The sequence below is a fragment of the Typopeltis vanoorti genome, chromosome 14 (genome assembly GCF_054136105.1).
Source record: "Typopeltis vanoorti isolate ZY-2024b chromosome 14, IOZ_Tvanoo_1.0, whole genome shotgun sequence".
Lineage (NCBI taxonomy): Eukaryota > Metazoa > Arthropoda > Arachnida > Uropygi > Thelyphonidae > Typopeltis > Typopeltis vanoorti.
In genome coordinates, this window is record NC_143562.1 from 37,187,839 (window position 1) to 37,210,320 (window position 22,482).

General features: G+C 35.4%; 1 protein-coding gene across 2 annotated transcripts in view; it reads right to left on the bottom strand.

Annotated features, from left to right (window-relative positions):
* Nucleotides 1-22,482, bottom strand: part of LOC150099370 (uncharacterized) — a 462,639-nt gene that overhangs the window by 386,143 nt on the left and 54,014 nt on the right. For both annotated transcript variants that reach the window (XM_090403434.1, XM_090403433.1), the window contains exon 6: nucleotides 22,089-22,288. In XM_090403434.1, coding sequence (XP_090259560.1) covers nucleotides 22,089-22,288 — 200 coding nt within the window. The remainder of the gene's footprint in view (nucleotides 1-22,088; nucleotides 22,289-22,482) is intronic.

A 22,482-nucleotide genomic window follows, 5' to 3' on the forward strand; every position in this document is an offset into this window, starting at 1 on the left:
GACAAATAGTTTAGAAATTAGATCTGGAAAAGGCATATGACAACATGCTCAGAGAAAAGCTTTTCAAAACACCTCAATTATATGGGGTGAATGGAACATTATAAAGAGCAATATGTAGTCTATATTAAAGTTGTTAGTCAGCAGTTAGAATTGAAGGAAATACAGGAAGATGGTCTGATGTAAAATCAGGGGTAAGAGAAGGATGCACATTATCTTCACTTTTATTCATCATCTATATGGATCATATGATGAAAGAAAGTGGCATTAGGTCTGATATTACAATTGGACATGTCAAACTTATTTTTTCTATGCAGATGATGATATACTTCTAAAACATCTAGTACAAGTCTCCAAAATTCTCTAACTAAATTGAATAACAGCTGTAACAAATTTGACATGAAAATCAGCAATAAAAAGACCAAAACTATGAAAATAAGCAGGAGCATAGAAAACTTCAGCTGCATTCTGAATGGAGATCCTATAGAACAAGTAAAATATATCAACTATTTAGGCACCGTTTTAGTGAAGATGGAAGGTCATCATCAAATTCCTAACATGTACCCTCAAGGGATGTACAGGATATGATAGTACTACATGAAAAATGTACATAATTACTAACTTCCTATCTACAATTTTCCTCCAAATCATTCTGTTACTTGTCAAGACTCCAACATTATCAGATCTTATATTTCTATCGTCTAAGGCACTTTGTACCATATCAATCCACCTATATCTTGATCTTCCTCTAGGTCGTTTTCCTGCCAACCCGGCAGAGAACACTTGCTTTGCTAATCTTTCCTCGCCCATTCTGTTTTAGTAACCATACCACCTGAGATCAGCTCTGCTACGCATTCCTGGATGCTGACAATGTCTAGTTCTTTCCTAATATCCTCGTTTTTAATATGATATTGCCATTGATGCCATCTGTTCATGCCTCTAATCGTTCTCAGGACTCTCATATCTGTGGTCTCTACTCTTTGGTCAAGTGTTTTACTTCTGACCCAGCTCTCAGATCCATAAGTTGAAACTGGTTTGAACACTGTCATGTATACAGCTAATTTAGTGTTCTGACTAATTTCTCTCTTATTCCATATGAATTTATCCAATTGACTTCCTACCATACCAGCTTTGTTGATTTAATTCCATATTTAATTTACCGTCTTCACTAAAATCATGCCTAAGTAGCTAAAATGTTTTACTTGTTCCACAGGTTCTCCATTCACAACACAGTTGACATTTTCAACAATTCTGCCTATTTTCATTGTCTTTGTCTTTTTATTGCTAACCTTCATACCATATCTATTACAATAGTTATTCAATTTATTCAGGGAATCTTGCAAACTTGTAGCGGATTTATTTAGAAGTATAACATCATCCGCATAAAGCAATGAGCATACATTAACATCTCCAATTCTGATATCATGTTTAATACCACTTTCCTTCATAATGTGATCCATATAGATAATGAATAACAGAGGGGATAATGTACATCCTTGTCCCACATCAGATTTAAGATTAAACCATCTTCTTGTACTTCTTTCAATTCTAACTGCTGACTTACAACTCAAATAAAGACTAAGTATTGCTTGATAAAATGCCCCACTGACACCAAATAACTGTAGCGTATTGAATAGATTCTCTCTTGGCACCTTGTCATATGCCTTTTCCAGATCGACAAAACTTAAATATAGATCGAATGATATAATCACGTAATCACAAGAAAGATATTTATTTAACCAAATATTTCGGTCTGGAAATAGCAGACCATCGTCAGTGGTATTACAAGAAGAGTTTAAAAAATATAGGCTAGAATACTAACAATAGATCGTTAAAATTAGAACACGCCACGTGATGTTATATCACTAAGTATGAAACGGAATATTTTGAAGTAGAAACATGATTGAATTTGCTATTTAAAAAAAAAAATAAAGTAAAATAATAATAATAATAATAATCAATTAATGAGCAATCTTGATTAGACTTTCCCAGATTTTTGATATAGATATACAGTCATTACGATTCAGGTTGGGGTGATGGAGCAAGGCCTCCACGCTTTCCTTGAACAAACATATAACCAAATTTATTTAACCAAATATTTCCAGACTGAAATATTTGGTTAAATAAATATCTTTCTTGTGATTACGTGATTATATCATTCAGTCTTATGTCGCAAGTATCCTTGAAACAACAAATTCTTAAATATAGATCTTTGTTATATTTCCATGCTTTCTCAACTATTTGTCGTAAAGTGAAGATCTGATCCTGACTGTCTCTATTTGTCCTGAATCCAGCTTGATAGGTTAAACTTGGAAATAGACAACTGAAATAAGCAAAGCTGGTATGGTGGGTAGGCTGAATAATTTTATCTGGAATAAGAAAGAAAGAAATTAGCCAAAACACTAAACTAGCAGTATATAAACCAGTTTTAAGTTACAGATCTGAGACTTGGGTTGGAAATAAAGCACTTGATGAAAGACTAGAGACCACAGATATGAGGGTTCTGAGAAAAATTAGGGGAACTGAATGGTTGAATCCTATTAAAAAAAGAACACATTAGAAAGACAACTGACATTATCAGCATTCAAGAATGTGTCAGGAAAGCTAATCTAAGGTGGTATGACCATTTAAATAGAATGGGTGAGGAAAGGTTAACAAAACAGGTTTTTAATGCCAAGATGGTAGGAAAGAGACCCACAGGGAGACCAAAGTCTAGATGCATTGATTCAGTCAGAAATGCCTTATAAGCATGAAATGTTAGATATGACAATCTTGGAGTGCTCAAAAGTAATAGACTGATTTGGAGGAAAATTGTTCATAGGAGATTAATAATAATGTAAACTTAATCATGTAGTGTCATCATCATAAATAATCTGAACAACCTTTGGAGGTACATATCATTGAAGCTGATGATGATGATTAATATTTCTCAGGTCTTTTTCATCTTATTTGTTAAGGTTCTTCTTTAACCAAACAGAAGGTTACTATTGTATTTCTATTATCAGTGAAGAACTTCACATTTTAACCTAAGAAATATATGAATATTTCATATATGAAAATACAGGGTTCCCCATAAGTCATGAAGGGATTGAAAATGTGAATAACATTTTTGATTATTGATTTTTTCAAGTATTCTTAGGAACATTTGGGAAATTAATCATGGAAAAGTTCACAACCCAACAATGAAGCAAAATCATGCAATTTTATTTTGAAATCAGCATTATTCTAACACAAAGATGTGAATCATTTTGCAAAGATCTGCAGTTAATTGGCCAACATATTCTGCAGATCTGATGGCTTCCAACTTCTTTCTATAGGGTCACTTGAAGAAAAAGGTGTATGTGAACAAGCCCATACAATCGAACAGCTGAAAGAGAACATTCATGCAGATATTAGGTTGCTGAAGCCAGAAATGTTAACAGCTGTCATGGAACATATCATAGAAAGGGCCAGTCTTTGTGAAGCTGAAAATGAAAGGCATTTATATGATGTGGTTTTTCATAACTAATAAAAAAAAAATCTCGGGTTCTGTATTTCATTATAACAAAAAAAAAAAGAATAAAAATAATTAATAAATAAAAAATTAAATGTTTAAACTCCTTTGTGACCTTGTATATGACATTCTGAATTTAAAATCAACAGACATAATTATTGCTTCTCTGATTTTACAATAACTCTGCAGGGTATCACTATATTCTAGTTAAAGTGTGCTGTGTAGTCTAGTGGTAATGATTCTGTAATACTCAACCACAAAAAGAAAGAATATGTTTGAATCTAGTTGTTGACAAAGGAACTTTTTAACTCCCTCTCCCCTTTTTTCTCATCAATTGGTTCCTAAGTTTGCTAATCTTTTGAAAAGGAAAGTAGAAACTCTTCTCAGAAACTCAAGTTTTAAATTGCCCCCCCCCCACAACTCAGAAATCAAATTCATGTAGAATGCAAATAGTATTCACACTTATTCAGAGAACACTGCTAGTTAGGGAACATGAATGAAATGGTAACAGTTGTTTGGTATTCTCTCATTCCCTATAAGTTTAAAAACCAATAGCAGTGCTGAACTTATCTAACTGATCAATGACCAAGGATGGACATGGACTACCTGTTGATTTTCAAATGAGTTCCAGCTAACTGCTTATTGCAAAGTATTCTGAAATCAAAAACTCAGTTGTGTTATCAGCTGTCAAGGTTCAACATCTATCTATCTATCTGAGTGGGTACAGTTATCAGGCAAATGGACTGCTCACCCTACTAAATTTGGAAAAAAAGATACGAGGCAAAGAAATACATGCAGTGTGTATTTTTTTTTATATTAATCCCACATACAAAACATCAGAAGTTAAAAAAGAGAAAGATTCTATTTTATTAATTGCTTTTCTGAAACAGCTAAAAGTTGTGGTTGTAGGAAACACTATATGAGAAAAGCTGTTCCCAAGGTTGTTCACAAGTAGATGGGATGAAAGAGGAAAAGTTACCTTCATTGATTTGAAGCTAGACATGAATGGATATTTGACCAGCAGCTGTTTGCAGTTTTAAGCCTACAAGATAGCAGATGAAGAATGGAAGCACATTCAATAATACAAAAATCCATGAAAGTTCCTGCAGAAAAGTATAAAGTAGAAAAAAATCAGCTGTGTTAGAGAGTGTCTATGAGAGAGGGGATAATCATCAATTAATCACACTGTCCTCTTCTGGATAGTGTCAAGAAATGCATGCATCTTTTCTGTTATAAAAAAGATCTTTATGAAAAATTTTGCATTAAACAAAATATGCACATAGATGACAATGTGTGCGTGTGTGAAAATGTGGGAGGGTGAAACAAGCAAAGCTTGTTTGAAGTCAACATTGCAAACCATCACTTTCTATCAAAAAGAGTCATCAATATGAATGATGTCATGCAGAAGCGATTTGATTGTTTCAGTGTTTTCAGTGCAAGACCATTAGAGCCTTGTCAAAAATAATAAAGTTCACATTTTGGAAGAAATGTTCAGCTCTCAAATTCAGTTTGATTCACAAAACAGAAGTTTTAAGTTAAAGTTGGCTGGTTGTTTATATTATGCTACAGATTGTGTCCTCTGATCAGTTAGCATATTTTATAGGATGAAACACTTGAGATTCCATGAGAAAAATCCTACTACCTAAACATGAGTAAACCTCTAGTTTAAAAACATAAAAGTTCCTCACTATGAAAGGAATCAAAATACAGAATTTTCCACTTTAAGAACATTGCTGATAATGACAATGCCAGAATAGATGTTTCAACTGCATGTAATGTCTGAAAACAGAGTAGTGGTAGTGCTTGAGTAAACAACTGAAATAAAATACTTTTTTGTCTCTTATTATGTGAAAAAGACAGGAATAGACAAAAGTGTTTCTAGTTCCATTTGTATCATTATGGAAGCACTAATACTGGAAAAATTCCTCTAAGAAAGGAGGAATTCTTGTCCAATACTACCTTTAACAGCTTCAAGATAACTAAAATAACTTTTATGTTATTTTTAGCACTTTCAGAGCAGCAGAAATCAATTTATCATTTTCATTTTCAATTAGTTAAATATCATGCTGTTATCATACACAGAAGTTAGAGCTAGAAACTATTAAGTCAATCTATTAACACAATTCTAAATTCTATTATACAGTTAAGTCTCATCACAGCAAGCTCTTAGGTGTTAAAGGAATAGTTTGTTAGTAAAATATAGAGCCAACAGGCTTCAATTAAGAATATGTAAGACATTATTGATCCAGCCATATTTTATACTCAAATATAAAAAGAAACCTAAAAAGTTTTTGATAATTTACCAGAGAGAGAGAGTATGAGAATATAACCTTTGGCATCAGAGCTGCCTTGGTTTGTACTACAATCATGCCTCGACTTACATCCATTCGAAGATAAGTCATTTCCCATAATGGAATAAATAACATTTTCGACTATACTTTCGAACAAGATGCAAGCAAGTATAAAGTAAAAAGGTTTCTATTTAGCAAACAATGCATCATGCATAGTGGCAACAGCGCATTCAGCGGCAACCTCCCTCGGCAGTTGGCTTCAACAGTTCTTCTGTTGATTTTGTGTTTGAAAAATATATTATTTGTGTATTTCTCGTTAAATATTTCGCGATATTTTGTGCAACATGGCTCCTACAAGCCCAATTAAAAAACCTAGTGAAGAATCACAGAAAAACAGGCAAACAATTGATCTTGAACCGAAGTTGCAAGTTTAATGGTAGTAACGAAGCAACGAGAAGGTCCTATCAATGATTAGAAAAGCTACTTCAATCATGCATAGAGGACCTGAACAAAAGCGCATACTTTTTAGCACTATGACCATAACCGCTAAGGCACCAAGTCTTTTCAACATGTTGAAGGAGAAAGCAGGACCTGATTACAACTACGAATTCAATGCTTCTTCTGGTTGGTTCATGATATTCGAGCAGCGTTTTGCGCTGCATAATGTAAAAATATGTGGTGAATCTTGAAGTTCCAATGAGAAGGCTGTCAAGGAGTTTGTGGAGAAATTGGATAAATTTATTACGGGTTAAAATTATTTGCCACAGAAAATATTTAATATGGATGAGACCTCCTTGTTTCAGAGAAAAATGCCCGAGCAGACAATTCATCCACAAAAATCTAAAACCTATGCCTGGTTTCAAAGCTCTTAAAGACTGTGTTATACGATTCTGTTAGAGGGTAATGTGGCTGGATATAAACTGAAAGCATTTGTGATATGGCACAGTGAGAATCCATGAGCATTCAAAAACATTAGGAAGCTACTCTTCCAGTTCATTAGCAGAGATATAAGAAGTCGTGGATGTTTGCGGAAATGGAAAGCTATTGTGTGAAAGAAAATGTAGATTTAAAATTTTATTAATTCTAGATAAAGCCCCAGATAATCCGTCTTATATTAGTGATCTTCACCAAGTTCAAGGTCATGTTTCTCCCTCCAAACACTACTTCATTGATCCAACCGATGGCTCAGGGAGTTCTAGTAGTGTTTAAGGTTTATTATCTATGGAGAACTTTTTCACAAGCCATTTCTGCTACTGAAGAAAAAGATCCGACTCATGCAATTCTGGAATTGCATGAGTCGGATCTTTATCATGCTATTAAAAATACTGCTGTGGCTTGGGACGAAGTGACTTCTCAAGGTATGAGTGGCATATGGTTTAATAAAATGGTTTATGCACGATTTTGGAAGTTTTGAAAAATTAAGACCTTTGTAAATTGAGTGAAGAAATAGTGGGCCTAGCAAACAATCTGAATCTCGAAGTGAATGATGACGACATAGTTTAACTCATAGAAAGTGTCCCTAAAAAGTTGACCAACGAAGAACTGGTGGAACTGGTGGAACAATGTGTTGCAAAAGAGGAAGAACGAGAAAAGGAAGAGGAAAAAGAATAAGAAAAACAAGGAGAGGTAGTTAATTAACAGTGAAGGGTCTTACAGAAATGTTCTCTGCAGTTAGTAATGTTCTAAAAATGGTTAAAGACATGGACCCGAATGTTGAACGCTACTTATTAGTAGAAAGGAAAGTACATGATGCGTTTGCTTGCTATAAACCAGTGGTTAAATACAGCCAGGTCCGGGCCCCGGAACTTTTTATTCACCGGACATTTTTCTGTTTTGTGACTTTTCTCCCTTTGCGGTAATTATGCCTACATTATTGTGTTATTATTCAACAACTGTTTATAGTTTTGAATGTGCATACAAAGTCACCTGATTATGAACGATTACGATTAGCATTGTCAAAGTATTATGTTAATTTGTAATCTTGTATTTCTATTTAACGTTTCTGGTGGTGTGGAAGAGAAAGCCTGGTGGCTTTAACTCCACCAAAATGAAAAATAAATTAAATTTAAAAAATGTTGCGACATAGCAATAGTCTTACATTTATGATCCTTACTTTAAGTTCCCCGGGGCTTATTCGTTTAGAATTTAACTACTGCTATAAAAAAATTTATGATGAAAAGAAGAAGAGGAATAAGTAAAGCACATCAGACCTTTTCATCAAAAAACAAAGGCTACAATCAGAAAAGCAACAGCCTGGTCCTTCACTTAGGGAAGGTAATGAAGATGTGATTGTGGAGGAAGATTTGAGTGATTATTCTCCTGTTTTATAGTGGCAATATGCACAGTACAGTTTTATGATAAGGTTTAAAAATTAAAATGATAGTATACTTATTACTGTTAAGTCCCTAATCCCTATAACTCTGTTGATTTAATGTATCGACTTACATCCTGCCTGATGGAACGGAACCCTGATGTAAGTCGAGGGATGACTGTACTTAAAGGACATAAGCTCTGCCCAAGAATTTGTATTTGCCTTTTATTAATGCTTCAATCAGGTTTCGCTGGCCTGACAGCTGTTTCAAACTGTTGTTCTTGTAGACTAGGCAAAAACTCTCTCAATACCAAAACAGCTATCAGGCCAGAGAAACCTAATTGATGCACCAATAAAAGATACACGCCCCTAGACAGAGATAATGCTTAAAGACTAGAAAAACCAGGGTAACTCGAATGCCGAAGGTTATATTCTTTTAAGCTCTCTGGTAAATTTTTGAAACATTTTTATCATCCTAATAAAATTCCTGACATGTACCCTCAAGACATGTACAGGATATTATGATAGTACTACATGAAAAAGTTACTTCATTACTAATTTCTGAGTAACAATTTTCCTCCAAATTAATCTGTGATCTGTCACGACTCCAATGTAATCGCATCTTATATTTCTATCTTCTAAGGCACTTTTTACTATATCAATCCACCTAGATTATCTTTTTTGGTCTTTTTTTTCTGGGCCTTTTTCCTGGCAAAGAACACTTATTTTGCTAATCTTTCCTCTCTCATTTTTCCTAAGTGATTATACCACCTGACATTAGTTGTACTAACACATTTCTGAATATTAACAATTGGAAGTTCTTTCCTAATATCTTCATTTTAAATATGGTACTGCCAATGATGCCATCTATTCACTCCCCTAATCTGTCTCGGAACTCTCGTATCTGTGGTCTCCAGTCTTTGATCAAATGTTTTACTTCTAACCCAGTTCTCAGATCCATAAGTTAAAATTAGTTTGAATACTGTCTTGTATACAGTTAATTTAGTGTTTTCATTAATTTCTCCATTAATCCATATAAATTTATTCAGTTGACTTCCTACCACACCAGCTTTACTAATTCTGTTGTCCATTTTGAAAAGGGGTGGTTAAGGTCAAAGCTACATAACTCGGAGGAGCCTCCACATAGCCTTTTAAAAAATGCAGAGATATGACCAAGGACTCTGGCTTAAAGTCCAGTCCTCATCTTCTAATTGTGCTCCCTGTTAGGTAACTATCTGGACACAATGAAGAGGATGGGCTGGCAATTTGGGATTTAGCTGACCAAATTATATTCCTATCAGCTTAAACCATAATGCAAAATGATGGTACAAAATGACAGAATTTCATGCTGGCTGGGGCATTATCCAGTTAACAATGCACTTGTTGTTTTGTTGAGAAATCGGGGTGAACAGAACAAAAGTTAGCCACTGGAATGCTACTTTGATATGAACAAATCTTGGAATACATTCCAACTGAATATTAGCAAAGTCCAAGATTGGTACTATCAACATAAGAAACAGCAATGGAAAAGAAATGGAACCAGCAGAAGTGGATAAGTAACAGACTGACATAATAGGCGTGACTGAAACAAAGAAGACAAAAGCAGGTAAGATTTTTCTAAGCAAGAAATACAAACTGTTATATTCAGGCAATTACAATCAATGAAAAGAATTAGTAGCTATAGTATTCAACATTAGACAAAATACCAGCCTGGTTGGCCAAGTGGTTAGCATATCTGCTCTCCAGCCAAAAGGCTGCAGGTTTAAATCCTGCCATGGGCATGGTGATTGTTTGTTTCTGAAAATACTAGTGGTGGTGGTGGGTGGTAGATGCTATTGGCATAGATGATGTGGTTCACTGTAGTTTCAGATGGAGAATTGTAGAGTGGGTGCCCTCTCTTGATAAGTCTTTGGACTCTGGAGGTCACATAATAATAATAATAATGATAAACTTCTCGAACAGCAGGCAATATCAAGCAGAGTGATGTGGGCAAATATAAGAATGGAAAACTGGACAATGAGACTTACTTGTGCCTATGGTTCCATAGACGATTCTATTAAGGAAGAAACAGGAATTTTTTGAGGCATTAGAGAAGGCAGCTGACACACTGAAAAAGGAAAAGTTAGTTCTTGTTGGAGATCCAAACAGCAGAATTGGTGATTTCCAGACATATAGAAATGTTATTGGAAAATTTGGAGAAAAGAGCAAATCTAATAATAATGGTAAGTGCCTGCATGTCGAATTTCTGTTCAGGATATGAACTAGTTATTACGACACCATGTTTGAACATAAAAATGTGCCCAAATTCACATGGAAAGAAGATAAGTATCATTGACTATGTTATTGTTGATGGTGATTATCTTAAATGTTGATGGTACTTATCTTAAATTATTATTATTATACGGGTATGGAGTCAGAAGACTTGGAGTCCCACACTAATCTTCATAGCACATTAAATATCTAACAACTCTCCTTAAATTCATTCACTGTCAGTGTGCTCACAGCTAATTCTGGCAATCCATTCCATTCACTCACCACTCTCCAAGCAAAAACATTTAGTCTGCACACCCTTATTAACCACACTCTTATACAACTTCCAGGAGTGACTTCTAATTCTCTCTCTCTCTCTCTTAATTTGACATATATTGAAAAATTTCCTTTGTGTCAATCTTATAGAACCTCTTCAATAATTTATAAATTTCTATCATGTCTCCTCTTTTCTACCAATCAACTAAATTTTGCAACCCACACACCTTCAACCTATCCTCACAGAGAGCAATTCACAGACTGTCACTAGCTTGCTCACTCGTCTCTGAATCCTCTCACCATCTTCTGATTCCCAAGGTGACCAAATCACAGTAGTCAAAATACAGCACCAAAAAGAGGGGTAATACCTAACAAGTAAAGATAGGGAGGTTTTCAACATCCAATCTTTGAGCTATTTTACCGACTTTTGCAATATGTCTTCTGAACTTCAAACCTCTGTCCACCATTATTCCCAAGTCCTCAGCCTCATCAATTTCTTGCAATCTAGTACCATCATGTAATAGACAATATGTAACCTTTTCAACCCATAGTGCATAACCTTACATTTTGCAACATTAAATTTGACAATCATTATCCTCGGTCCACAGTGCCAATTTCTTTACATCAACCTGCAGAATACTACCATTCTAAATTTTGAATCATCAGCAAATAACTAAATATCCCCTTAAATCTTTCCCTATATCATCATCATCAAATTCCTGCCATGTACCCTCAAGGGGTGTACAGGATATGATTAGTACTACATGAAAAAAATTACATCATTATTAATTTCCTATCTACAATTTTCCTCCAAATCAGTCTGTTACTTGTCAAGACTCCAACATTATCAGATCTTATATTTCTATCATCTAAAGCACTTTGTACCGTATCAGTCAACCGATATTTTGGTCTTCCTCTGGGTCGTTTTGCTGCCAACCTGGCAGAGAACACTTGTTTTGCTAATCTTTCCTCGCCCATTCTGTTTAAGTAACCATACCACCTGAGATTAGCTCTGCTAATGCATTCCTGGATGCTGACAATGTCAAGTTCTTTCCTAATATCCTCGTTTTTAATATGATATTGCCATTGATGCCATCTGTTCATGCTTATAATCTTTCTCAGGACTCTCATATCTGTGGTCTCTAGTCTTTGGTCAAGTGTTTTACTTCTGACCCAGCTCTCAGATCCATAAGTTAAAACTGGTTTGAACACTGTCTTGTATACAGCTAATTTAGTTTTCTGACTAATTTCTCTCTTATTCCTTATGAATTTATTCAATTGACTTCCTACCATACCAGCTTTGCTGACTCTGTTGTCTATTTCTATATTTAATTTACCATGTTCAGTAAAAATCGTGCCTAAATAGCTGAAATGTTTTACTTGTTCCACAAGTTCTCCACTCTCCATTCTCCACAGTTGACATTTTCAATGATTCTGACTATTTTCATTGTCTTTGTCTTTTTATTGCTGACCTTCATACCATATCTATTACAACAGCTATTCAATTCAGTCAGAGAATCTTGCAGACTTGTAGAGGATTTATTTAGAAGTATAACATTATCCGCATAAAGCAATCAGCATACATTAACATCTCCAATTCTGATATCATGTTTAATACCACTTTCCTTCATAATGTGATGCATATAGATAATGAATAACAGAGGGGATAATGTACATCCTTGTCTCACACCAGATTTAATATTAAACCATCTTCCTGTACTTCCTTCAGTTCTAACCACTGACTTACAACACAAATAAAGACAAAGTATTGCTTGATATAATGCCCCATTGACACCATATAACTGTAGCATATTGAATAGCTTCTCTATTGGCACCTTGTCATATGCCTTTTCCAAATCGACAAAATTTAAATACAAATCTTTGTTACATTCCCATGCTTTCTCGACTATTTGTTGTAAAGTGAAGATCTGATCCTGACAGCCTCTATTTGGCCTGAATCCAGCTTGTTCTTCACCAAGCTTTTCTTCCACAATTCTTCTCAACCGTTTCTCAAGTATACTTGCATAGATCTTGCCAGGAACACTGAGTAGGGAAATACCTCTGTAATTCTCACATTCAGTTTTATTTCCCTTTTTATATATGGGTACTATCAGAGCTCTACTCCAATCATCGGGAATTCGTCCCTCTGTTCAGCTTTCTGAACTATGCAGTGCAGCCAATGTAAGACTCTTATACCACCATACTTAAGCATTTCTGGTCGAATATCATCTACTCCTGCTGCCTTTCCACATTTCAAGCCTTTGATGGCTTTTTCTACTTCAACTATGGATATCTATTCCTGACTGCATGCCTGGTCAGTGTTTTTTTACCACAGTGCTATCATCACTGCTTGTTTCATTTAGCAGTTTTTCAAAATAATTACTCCATACTTAAGGATATCTTTTTCTCCCATTTTCATGTCACCTTTATCATCTCTAATTCCTTTTACAACACTCTTTCCTCCATTCTTAAGCTTCTTCAACAACCTCCAGAATATTTTGCCACCTTCTTGATATTTATTTTCTATATTCTTGCCAAAGTCCTCCCATGACTTTTGTTTAGCTAGTTTTACACAGTGTTTAGCATTCTTGCATTTGTCTCTATATTCTCTAAGAGCACAAGCTGACTTATTTGACAAGAACTTTTGGTATGCTTGCTTCTTTTCCTTCACTGCCTCTTTAACTTCCTGTGTCCACCAGGGAGTTCTGATTTTTTTATCCTTACAGACAACCTCACCACATGCCTCTCTGGCAGAATCAATCAATGTTTTCTTCAGAGTTTGCCACTGAATCTCCAAGGTTTGATTCCTGTTCTCAAACTCTTTCATTTTTTCTTCAATAATCTTTGTGTATTTTAGTCTACAGTTCATATCTGAGAGCTGCTCAACTTTTATTCGCTTTAAAACTTTCTTACATGTTATTCTTTTCAATATGAAATTCAATTTTATCCTGCTCAAGACTAAATAGTGATTGCTTCCAATTTTTAATCTTCTGTACTCTCTAATGTCCTGCATCACTGAGAAAAACATCACTATTAACAATAACATAGTCAATGACACTTTTCTTATTCTTTGCCTTTCTCTTCATGTGAATTTATGCACATTTTTATGTTGGAACATGGTGTTAGTAATAACCAGTCCATGTCCTGAGCAGAAATACAACAGATATTTGCCATTATTATTAGCTTTGCTCTTTTCTCCAAATTTTCCCAAAATATTTCATATGTTTCACAATCATTTCCTACTCTGCTATTTAGATTCCCAACAAGGACCAACTTTTCATTTTTCATTGTGTCAGTTGCTTTTTCTAAAGCCTCAAAAAATTCCTCCACTTCTACCATAGTAGAACCTTCTGTGGGACCATAGGCACAAATAAGTCTCATTGTCCAGTTCTCCATTCTGATATTTGCCCACATTACTCTACTTGAGACTGACTGCCATTCAAGAAGATTAGCCTTGTATTTTGTGTTGAATACTATGGCTACTCTTTCTTTTCCTTGATTGTCATTGCCTGAATATAACATTTTGTATTTATTGCTCAGAAAGATCTCACCAGTTTTTGTCTTTTTTGTTTCAGTCACCCCTATTATGTCGATTTGGTACTTATCTAATTCCTCAGCCAGCTCCATTTCTTTGCCATTCAGGCTTCTTACGTTGATAGTACCGATCTTTAACTCTGGTGATGTTGAGTTGGGGTTTGTTTTCAGATTTGTTCCAGTAGCTAACTTTTCGCTGTTTGCCCTGGTTCCCTGGCGAAAACAACGGGGGCCTTGTTTAACCGGGCGACGCCCCAGCCGGCATGAAATTTTGTCATGTTGTACCATCATTTTTTTATTTTGGTTTAACCAATAAGAATACAATTTGGTCGGCTAAATCCCAAATTTCCAGCCCATCCTCGTCCATTCAGTATCCAAATAGATACCCAACAGGGTGCACCATGAGAAGGTGAGGATTGGACATTAGGTCAGAAGCCCTGGTCGGTTCTCTGCATTCCTTTAAAGGCTATGTGGAGGTCTCCTCTCAGTTATACAGCTTTGACCCTTAAGCACCCCCTATGTCATTAATGTTCAAATTAAAGAGAAGTAGTCCTAGTGCAGAGCCCTGAGCACTTCATAAATTCACACTCCACCATATGCTACTGTCAGCAACCGCATTCCTATCCATGCTACCAGCTTCATACCCACTCCCATTTTCTCCAACTTTTGTCATAGTTTTCCACATAGTATTTTATCAAATGCCCTCACAAAGTCCAGAATTATAATGATGTAGCCATTTATTTCTCTTATCTAATTCTGCTGTTACTATCATAAAACATTAGTAAATTACTAAGGCAGGACCTACCTTTTACAAAGCCATGCTGCTCATCCTAGAGTATTGTATTCCTATCCACCCACTGCTGGAATTTACCGTTAATCAACTTTTCCAATATTTACCCACCACTTTAAGTCATTAATTGGCTGTATAATTTGCTACTTCTGTTTTGGAGCCACCTTTATGTAATGGAACTCACTTACCTTCTTTTCACTCCCTTGGAATCCTGCTAGAGCTGATACTTAGATTAAACAACTTCATCAGAGGCACTGCCAATTCTCTTGCACATTTGCATAACACACATGCCGACATGCCATCCAGTCCCACTGCTATATTCACATTGATTTTTCAATATGCTGATCATCTCCTGTTCATCAACTACAAAATCTCCACCTGGATGCTATATCTTTTGCCTCTGTCACCTTCCTACTGTTGTGACGTCTTTCTTCTTCGTTGTGTTTTCTTTTTCGTCTAGTGCAGTTTTCCAGTTTATTTTTGGTATTCAGTCATGAGACAGTCTAGGCCTAATCTCTATATGGGTAATACTGTACAAGAGTTAAATGAATGAAGGAGGTTATCAACGAGGTCAGTAATTCCCTAATTCTTTCTGCTGATTGATTCTATTTTCGAACACAAAGAAAATTTATATTTAACTGCGCCACTCTGTATCCATGGTTGTAAGAATAATATTAAGGAATCAATCATCAGCAAGTACAATGCTACAGTAATCTAAAAAGAAAAAGAACTTTCCTTAATCAAATTGCCTTTAAGTTATATAGCACTCGTGGTTCTCTAATCCTTCCTTACTTTCACATTAAATAGAGTTTCTGCTTAGATCCGAACTGTTAAAATGAGTGGTGCAATGAAATGAACTGAGGCAAGCACAAGATTCAATTTAAATAAAAACATTTAATACACTAACACATGAATTTACATTAATCAAAGAAGATTTATATATAACTAAAATGATCATGAAATAAAGAAGTTCTTATTAAGTCAATAGTAACTTCACAGTAGAGTATACTCAGCATGGTTAAATTCTTAACATATAGATTTCTACCCTTCTTAGAGTTTTAAACTTCTTAGCACAACTTTTAGACAAAGGTTATCTATTCAATATACTTCAATTATTGACTCTACTTAGCTGTTCAGGATATACAAAGCACATATTGCTAAATACACATGACGGAATTCTAAAGTCCTGTCAATCTATCACAGTAAATCTAAGTCAGCCAGTTTCTAACTTATATCACATTCTCTTGGAACAAGCTTCAAGATATCACACGTTCAAACTTGAACTGTCATTAAGGCAATACACTTCTTTATTGTAACTACGTTCACAAAAGACATAGAAAGGATTTCCTTACCGGGACAGTTGATATACTTTGCCTATTATCACGTGTTCTGGAAAACACTTCCTTGACTCTCAATAGCTTTCTCTCTTAAGTCACTTTAGTTCGATAGGATCCAGATTCACCCTAATGCTCTTGTTGGCTCGGGAATTCATGCTTGCTTTGCTCTAAAATTGTCTATCCTTCAGGTTTCCTTGGCAATCCCTGTCATGCCTCTCGTCTTTCACAATTACAAGATGAGGGAATTAGAATCAGGATACAAACAAGAGCCTGCGAAAGAGTAAGAGAAAAACCTAGAGCTCCCTTGTCTTTTCAACCCCGGTTCTATCCTTTGCACCTCATTTCTCTCTTTATTCAACAGCGCATCTCTCCACCTTCCTTCTTCACGCCAAAATCCGCCTCATGTATCTTCGTTAGCTCGGCATAGTAACTAGTGCCAAAATGTGCGCTGGGGGATAACTTTGTAATTTCATATAGCACTTAATTTCTGTTATAATGGCTATGTCCTTGTCAATGGTTTACATAAACAGACTAAGTTCCGAGTTTCCGTGCACAGTTCACATAGGATATATATACTCTACAAAGAATTAGTACAGGATAAATAACTAACAACTATCAGAACATACAATTATTTTATAATTATGGAATATACATCAGTAAGTGAATAATTTACTATTTGTCTGATGAACAAATCTGGCTCAGGGAATGGCAGACTATGTTAAATCCTGAATGAAACACTATTATATCAGGACTTCTGTTGATTCCAAGAACAATCTCTGACTTATAACAACTTCTGTGCAGTACTTTTTTTTTTCTAATTGATCCTTTGTGCAGGGGTATTCAAGGCATGGTCTGCTAGACCCGACTTGTCATAGCGATAGTGCCGGATGTATTTTTTATGTTCACTGAGGCGGATGTCTACAGTTTTTCCTGTCTGCCCATAGTAGGCTCCATCACACAAACAGGACACTTCATAGACTCCTGGATGTGATAAAGAAGAGATTCTGTCCTTGGGTGAAAGGATGAGAGTTGTAAATTTGACATACAGTTTAAATATGGTGCACAGCTAATGTTTCTTAAGCATTCTAGATATATTTTCAGATGTGCCTTGAATGTATGGGATGCTGACAGTTTTGCTGTAGTCTTCTGTGATAGACAGTGGAAGGGGGATTTCTGGGGAGCATTTAGTATTTTGCCTATCTTATGGGGATTATAGCCATTGGCCAAGAAGGTGTGACATAAGTGAGTGAGTTCAGCAGCAAGAGCAATGTCATTAGAACAAAATGCTCTCGCTCTGTGGGCTAGTTTTTTTAGGATACCATACTGTTGAGATGGATGATGGTGTGATTATTTGTGCAAATATCTCCCTGTATGTGTGGGGTTTCTATAAACCAAAAATGATAAGGAATCATCTGGAAGACGTGTGATTAGTGTATCTATGAAGGGCAGACAGTCATTAGCTTCCAGTTCAATTGAAATGTGAACTTTTGGGTGTTGGCTATTTAAATGTGCTAAGAATGTATCCAAGTTTGGCCATGTGGCCAAATAGCCATCACATCATCAACATAGTGTAGTCAAAGCACTGGTTTGAGAGTGGCTTTGTTGATAGCCAGCTTTTCCAAGTGTTCTATGTAGATGTCGACTAAGGGGACAATTAGATGGGACAGCCCATTACTGTCCAATCTAATTGTTTGTATATAATTTCCATGTAAAATAACCTGCATGTACTGTGAATTTAAAAAGTCCAAATATATTAAGGGGAAAGTGTGACTTTAGTAAATAAATGGTTTCAATTAATGGTACATTGATATCAAAACTCACCATTATGTCTGAACTTTTTAAGGTATGGTTTTCTAAAATGCATTTGAGGTGGGCAGAAGTTTTTACAAACAAGGGAGAATTGTTTGTGAGAGTGGCTAGTAGCTTAGCTAAATGTCTAGCAAGTTTGTCTTGCTAGACATTAGCTTCCATTGTAAAGTGAATGTCTAGCAAGACATTCACCTTATAGTTAGTGTATCCAGGAAGGGCAGACAGTCACACATCTTCCAGATGGTTCCTTATCATTTTTAGTTTATAGAAAACCCACACATACAGGGAGATATTTGCACAAATAATTACACCATCACCCATCTCAACAGTATGGTATCTTAAAAAAACTAGCCCACAGAGCGAGAGCATTTTGTTCTAATGACATTGCTCTTGCTGCTGAACTCACTCACTTATGTCACACCTTCTTGGCCAATGGCTATAATCCCCATAAGATAGGCAAAATACTAAATGCTCCCCAGAAATCCCCCTTCCACTGTCTATCACAGAAGACTACAGCAAAACTGTCAGCATCCCATACATTCAAGGCACATCTGAAAATATATCTAGAATGCTTAAGAAACATTAGCTGTGCACCATATTTAAACTGTATGTCAAATTTACAACTCTCATCCTTTCACCCAAGGACAGAATCTCTTCTTTATCACATCCAGGAGTCTATGAAGTGTCCTGTTTGTGTGATGGAGCCTACTATGGGCAGACAGGAAGAACTGTAGACATCCGCCTCAGTGAACATAAAAAATACATCTGGCACTATCGCTATGACAAGTCGGGTCTAGCAGACCATGCCTTGAATACCCCCTGCACAAAGGATCAATTGGAAAAAAAAAAAAGTACTGCACAGAAGTTGTTATAAGTCAGAGATTGTTCTTGGAATCAACAGAAGTCCTGAAACATACTCCAAACCTCAACATGTATGGCTGTATAAATTTGCCAAAGATTTGGGAGACAGTCATCTTAAGACCTAATTAATAGACTTTCTGTGTGTGTGTATTTAATCATAGATGGTGACTAAATATAGGACTTTGGGCTTTGTGTTGTATGTTACAATTGTTCAAACTAGTCTCACTGGATTGTTGTTGTTTTGTGTATTGTAACAAACTGTTTTTGTGATCTGAAGATGCTGGATAGAATACCCGTGAAATATCAGCAATAAATTAATAAATAGTTATTTTCTTATCAGTCTGTGTTCTCATCTATACCATTAAAATTAATCAACATGTATGACAAACACATAAGCCTTTCTACCAGTTTGCTCATGAGTATGCTGATCATCTTTTTTCTTTATATTACCTCCACAATGTTTTCTTTTTTTGCATCTCTTGCTTTATATCTCTACTCATCCACTTAACTCATACTTGGTTTGTCCTCCTGAGTATGGGTATGCAGCCTGATTCTGCTGCTCACAAACAATCCCTGACCACCACTTCCTATGCCCTACTGACATTCTTCTCTTGTAGCTTCTTAAACCATGGCACTGCTCCAGAACAAGACAGCATGGTGACTCTCACTAACTGGAAGTAGAGTGCTTACCTTGGTTATGGATGCATCATCTGATGGTATTAACAGATTCAGCATCCTCAAATCCATAGTCTCCATGACATGCTGTTTCAGATAATTATACCTTAAATTCCACTTTCATCTTGCCATATCCCCCCCCATAATAATTGCTATCTGCATTGTGCTAATTTGCCAATACATGGCATCCACGACTTCCAGTGGACCTCTGGTCTATATCACAGTATATTTTGTCTTAGTGGACTCTATCTTGCACCAGATAGCCTCAAATGAACCATCTCAAGCAAAAATCCTCTTTAACTTCTAATTTTGTTGGTTCAAATTCTTCAGTTTTTGGTGTTTACATCAAAGAAATGAACTTTCATGCCAAGTACATTATGTATCCCAACAAATAAATCATGTACCCACGACACGTGTATTGTCTCACGCACAGTACTAATTTTGTATGAATTAGAACTGTCAGTTAAAACCTAGTCTGTTACTTTCATATCACTTACCAATTGTATCCCTGAAGATGTCGATAGCAAAAATCGGTGAAACTAGTCGGATAATAAATATTACTCACTTGACTAACATTCCTAAAATGAGTTATGGTTTCTAATACAAGTAGTCAAGGAAAAAAGTCACACTCCTCACCTTTATTTCTGATACATCTGGCATTTGTGCACATGCATTTAAGCCTCTCTTTGGAATCACAGTCACTCTTTGGTAATGTCATTACCAACCCATTCAGATTTGGAACTCATGAAACTGCATTCAGCATTGCATAATCATATCTATACATACATTCATTTATCCTGGGGTTGGCTAAACCCACACTTGACTGCATCCCCCCCCCCCCAATTACTTCTAGTTTTCCTGATTTTGCATTTCCAACTTCTCACTGAACAACACTCTCTCCACACATCTAACTCTAACACCATTCAAATGCAGTCCATCAAGCATAATATAAGTCCTTTCATCCATCAAATTCACTCCATACATCTATAAACTGCAAAATCTTCTCACCTCATTAGCAACCTTTCTCATTTCCATCCATTACACTAAGGCAGAATACTGAATCTTTACTTTCTTGCTCTTCTTTTTCACTTCTATCAGAAACTCTTTTGTATCTTCTCCCATAGCATATTGCTCACCTTTCAAATAATTTGTGCTAGCCAAAACAATCAATTTTTTCACTTCTTCCCTCTGCAAACTAACAACTTCGCTTATATCCTTGATCTTTGCACCTGGAAAACATGCTTTCGCCACATTCTCATTATGCATACCTTTTATCTCGAATCTCAATACAACACCTTCTCCTTACTCCCAGTTTCTTGCACTTTCATACTTTAGCAATTCACTTTTTCTTTCCTTCTCCCTCCTGATGTTGTTATGTGCCATCCAGTCATTTTTGACTCTTGGTGATCCTGTGAAGAAAGGCTGTAATGTACCACACAGCAATTGTTTCTACAGTTGCTCTAGCTCATGTTTTGTTGTGTGAAGGATGTCACGTAAGTTATGCTATTTCACTCCTTACTGTCATCTCATCATCTACATTACCTTCAGCCAATTTTTTCATGCTCTCATTCATATTTCACACCTATCATTCAATCCTTCCACATTCTCTACAACACTTTGGCTATGTTGCTTTAGATCATTAATATTAGCTACTTCATTCTCTCACTTTGGATAACGCATTTCTTGCACACACACACAAAACATTTCCAACTCTCTCTCTCTCTTTCCACTCTTGCTTCCACACTATAACCCACTGACTCTTGACAATGAGTACATTGAACATGCACACACACTACATTCTACAAAATCCTTCATGCTAAACTCAGAAAATAATTCTTGGCCTTTTCCTCACATGCACTGGTCCATGAAAAACACTTTCTGAATGATATCATATATTAAATTTCACAAAGAAACACACAACTTTACAATCATAAGCAAGTTAAATGCTATCAAAAATAATTATTAAAACTATTAATATTAAACTAAAATAAAAGACTTTGTACGGCAGATGCAAGCACTGCTTCTACTACATACTACACCATTTTATAATAACAATAATAAAAACTTTCTTTCAAATTAATTTACCTTTTTATTTTGACCTCTCTACTTCAAGAGTATAAGAATATATTATAATGTAAAATGAAATTCACTGCCAACTTAAAGGCGATCAAAAATATCAATGCTCTTGGTGGGATTCAAACCTGTAGCCTATTGGCTACAAAGTAGATACACTAACCGATCAGCCAACCAGGCTGGCAAATATATTATTATTATAAATAATAAAATATTTATAATTATTATAAAATAATAAAAATTAAATTTATTATAAATAATAAAATATATTATTATTTTAGTATATATGTATTACTTATACATGTTCCAGATCTGGATTGCACTTCTTGATATCTGCAATACACTGAAATATTAGAAATTATTAAAGAAGGATTTGTTAAGTCCAAAATACCTGCTGTTTCTTCTAAATTTTCTTTTCCTTCAGTTTGTGACTGTATAAGTAAATCTATAATCTCCAAGTTATTTGCTTTTGATGCATAATCTTCAGCTTTCAAATCATTTGAATCTCTCATTGATACATCTGCATTAGAATCAAGTAGAAGAGATACTAATGGTACACACCCAGCTTTGCTGGCCATCATTAAAGGTGTTCTTAAATACACAGAAAACAACTAATTAGTGCATATTTTATTCCTTAGGTTAAATACTGTTTTGCAAGTTTAATAACAGAAACAGACTGAAAATTCTAACATGGTAATTATGTTTTTTAGACAATAGCATCATAATCAAATTCGTGATATGTACCACCAAGAAGTGCACTGAATACTATGATAGTGTTATATGAT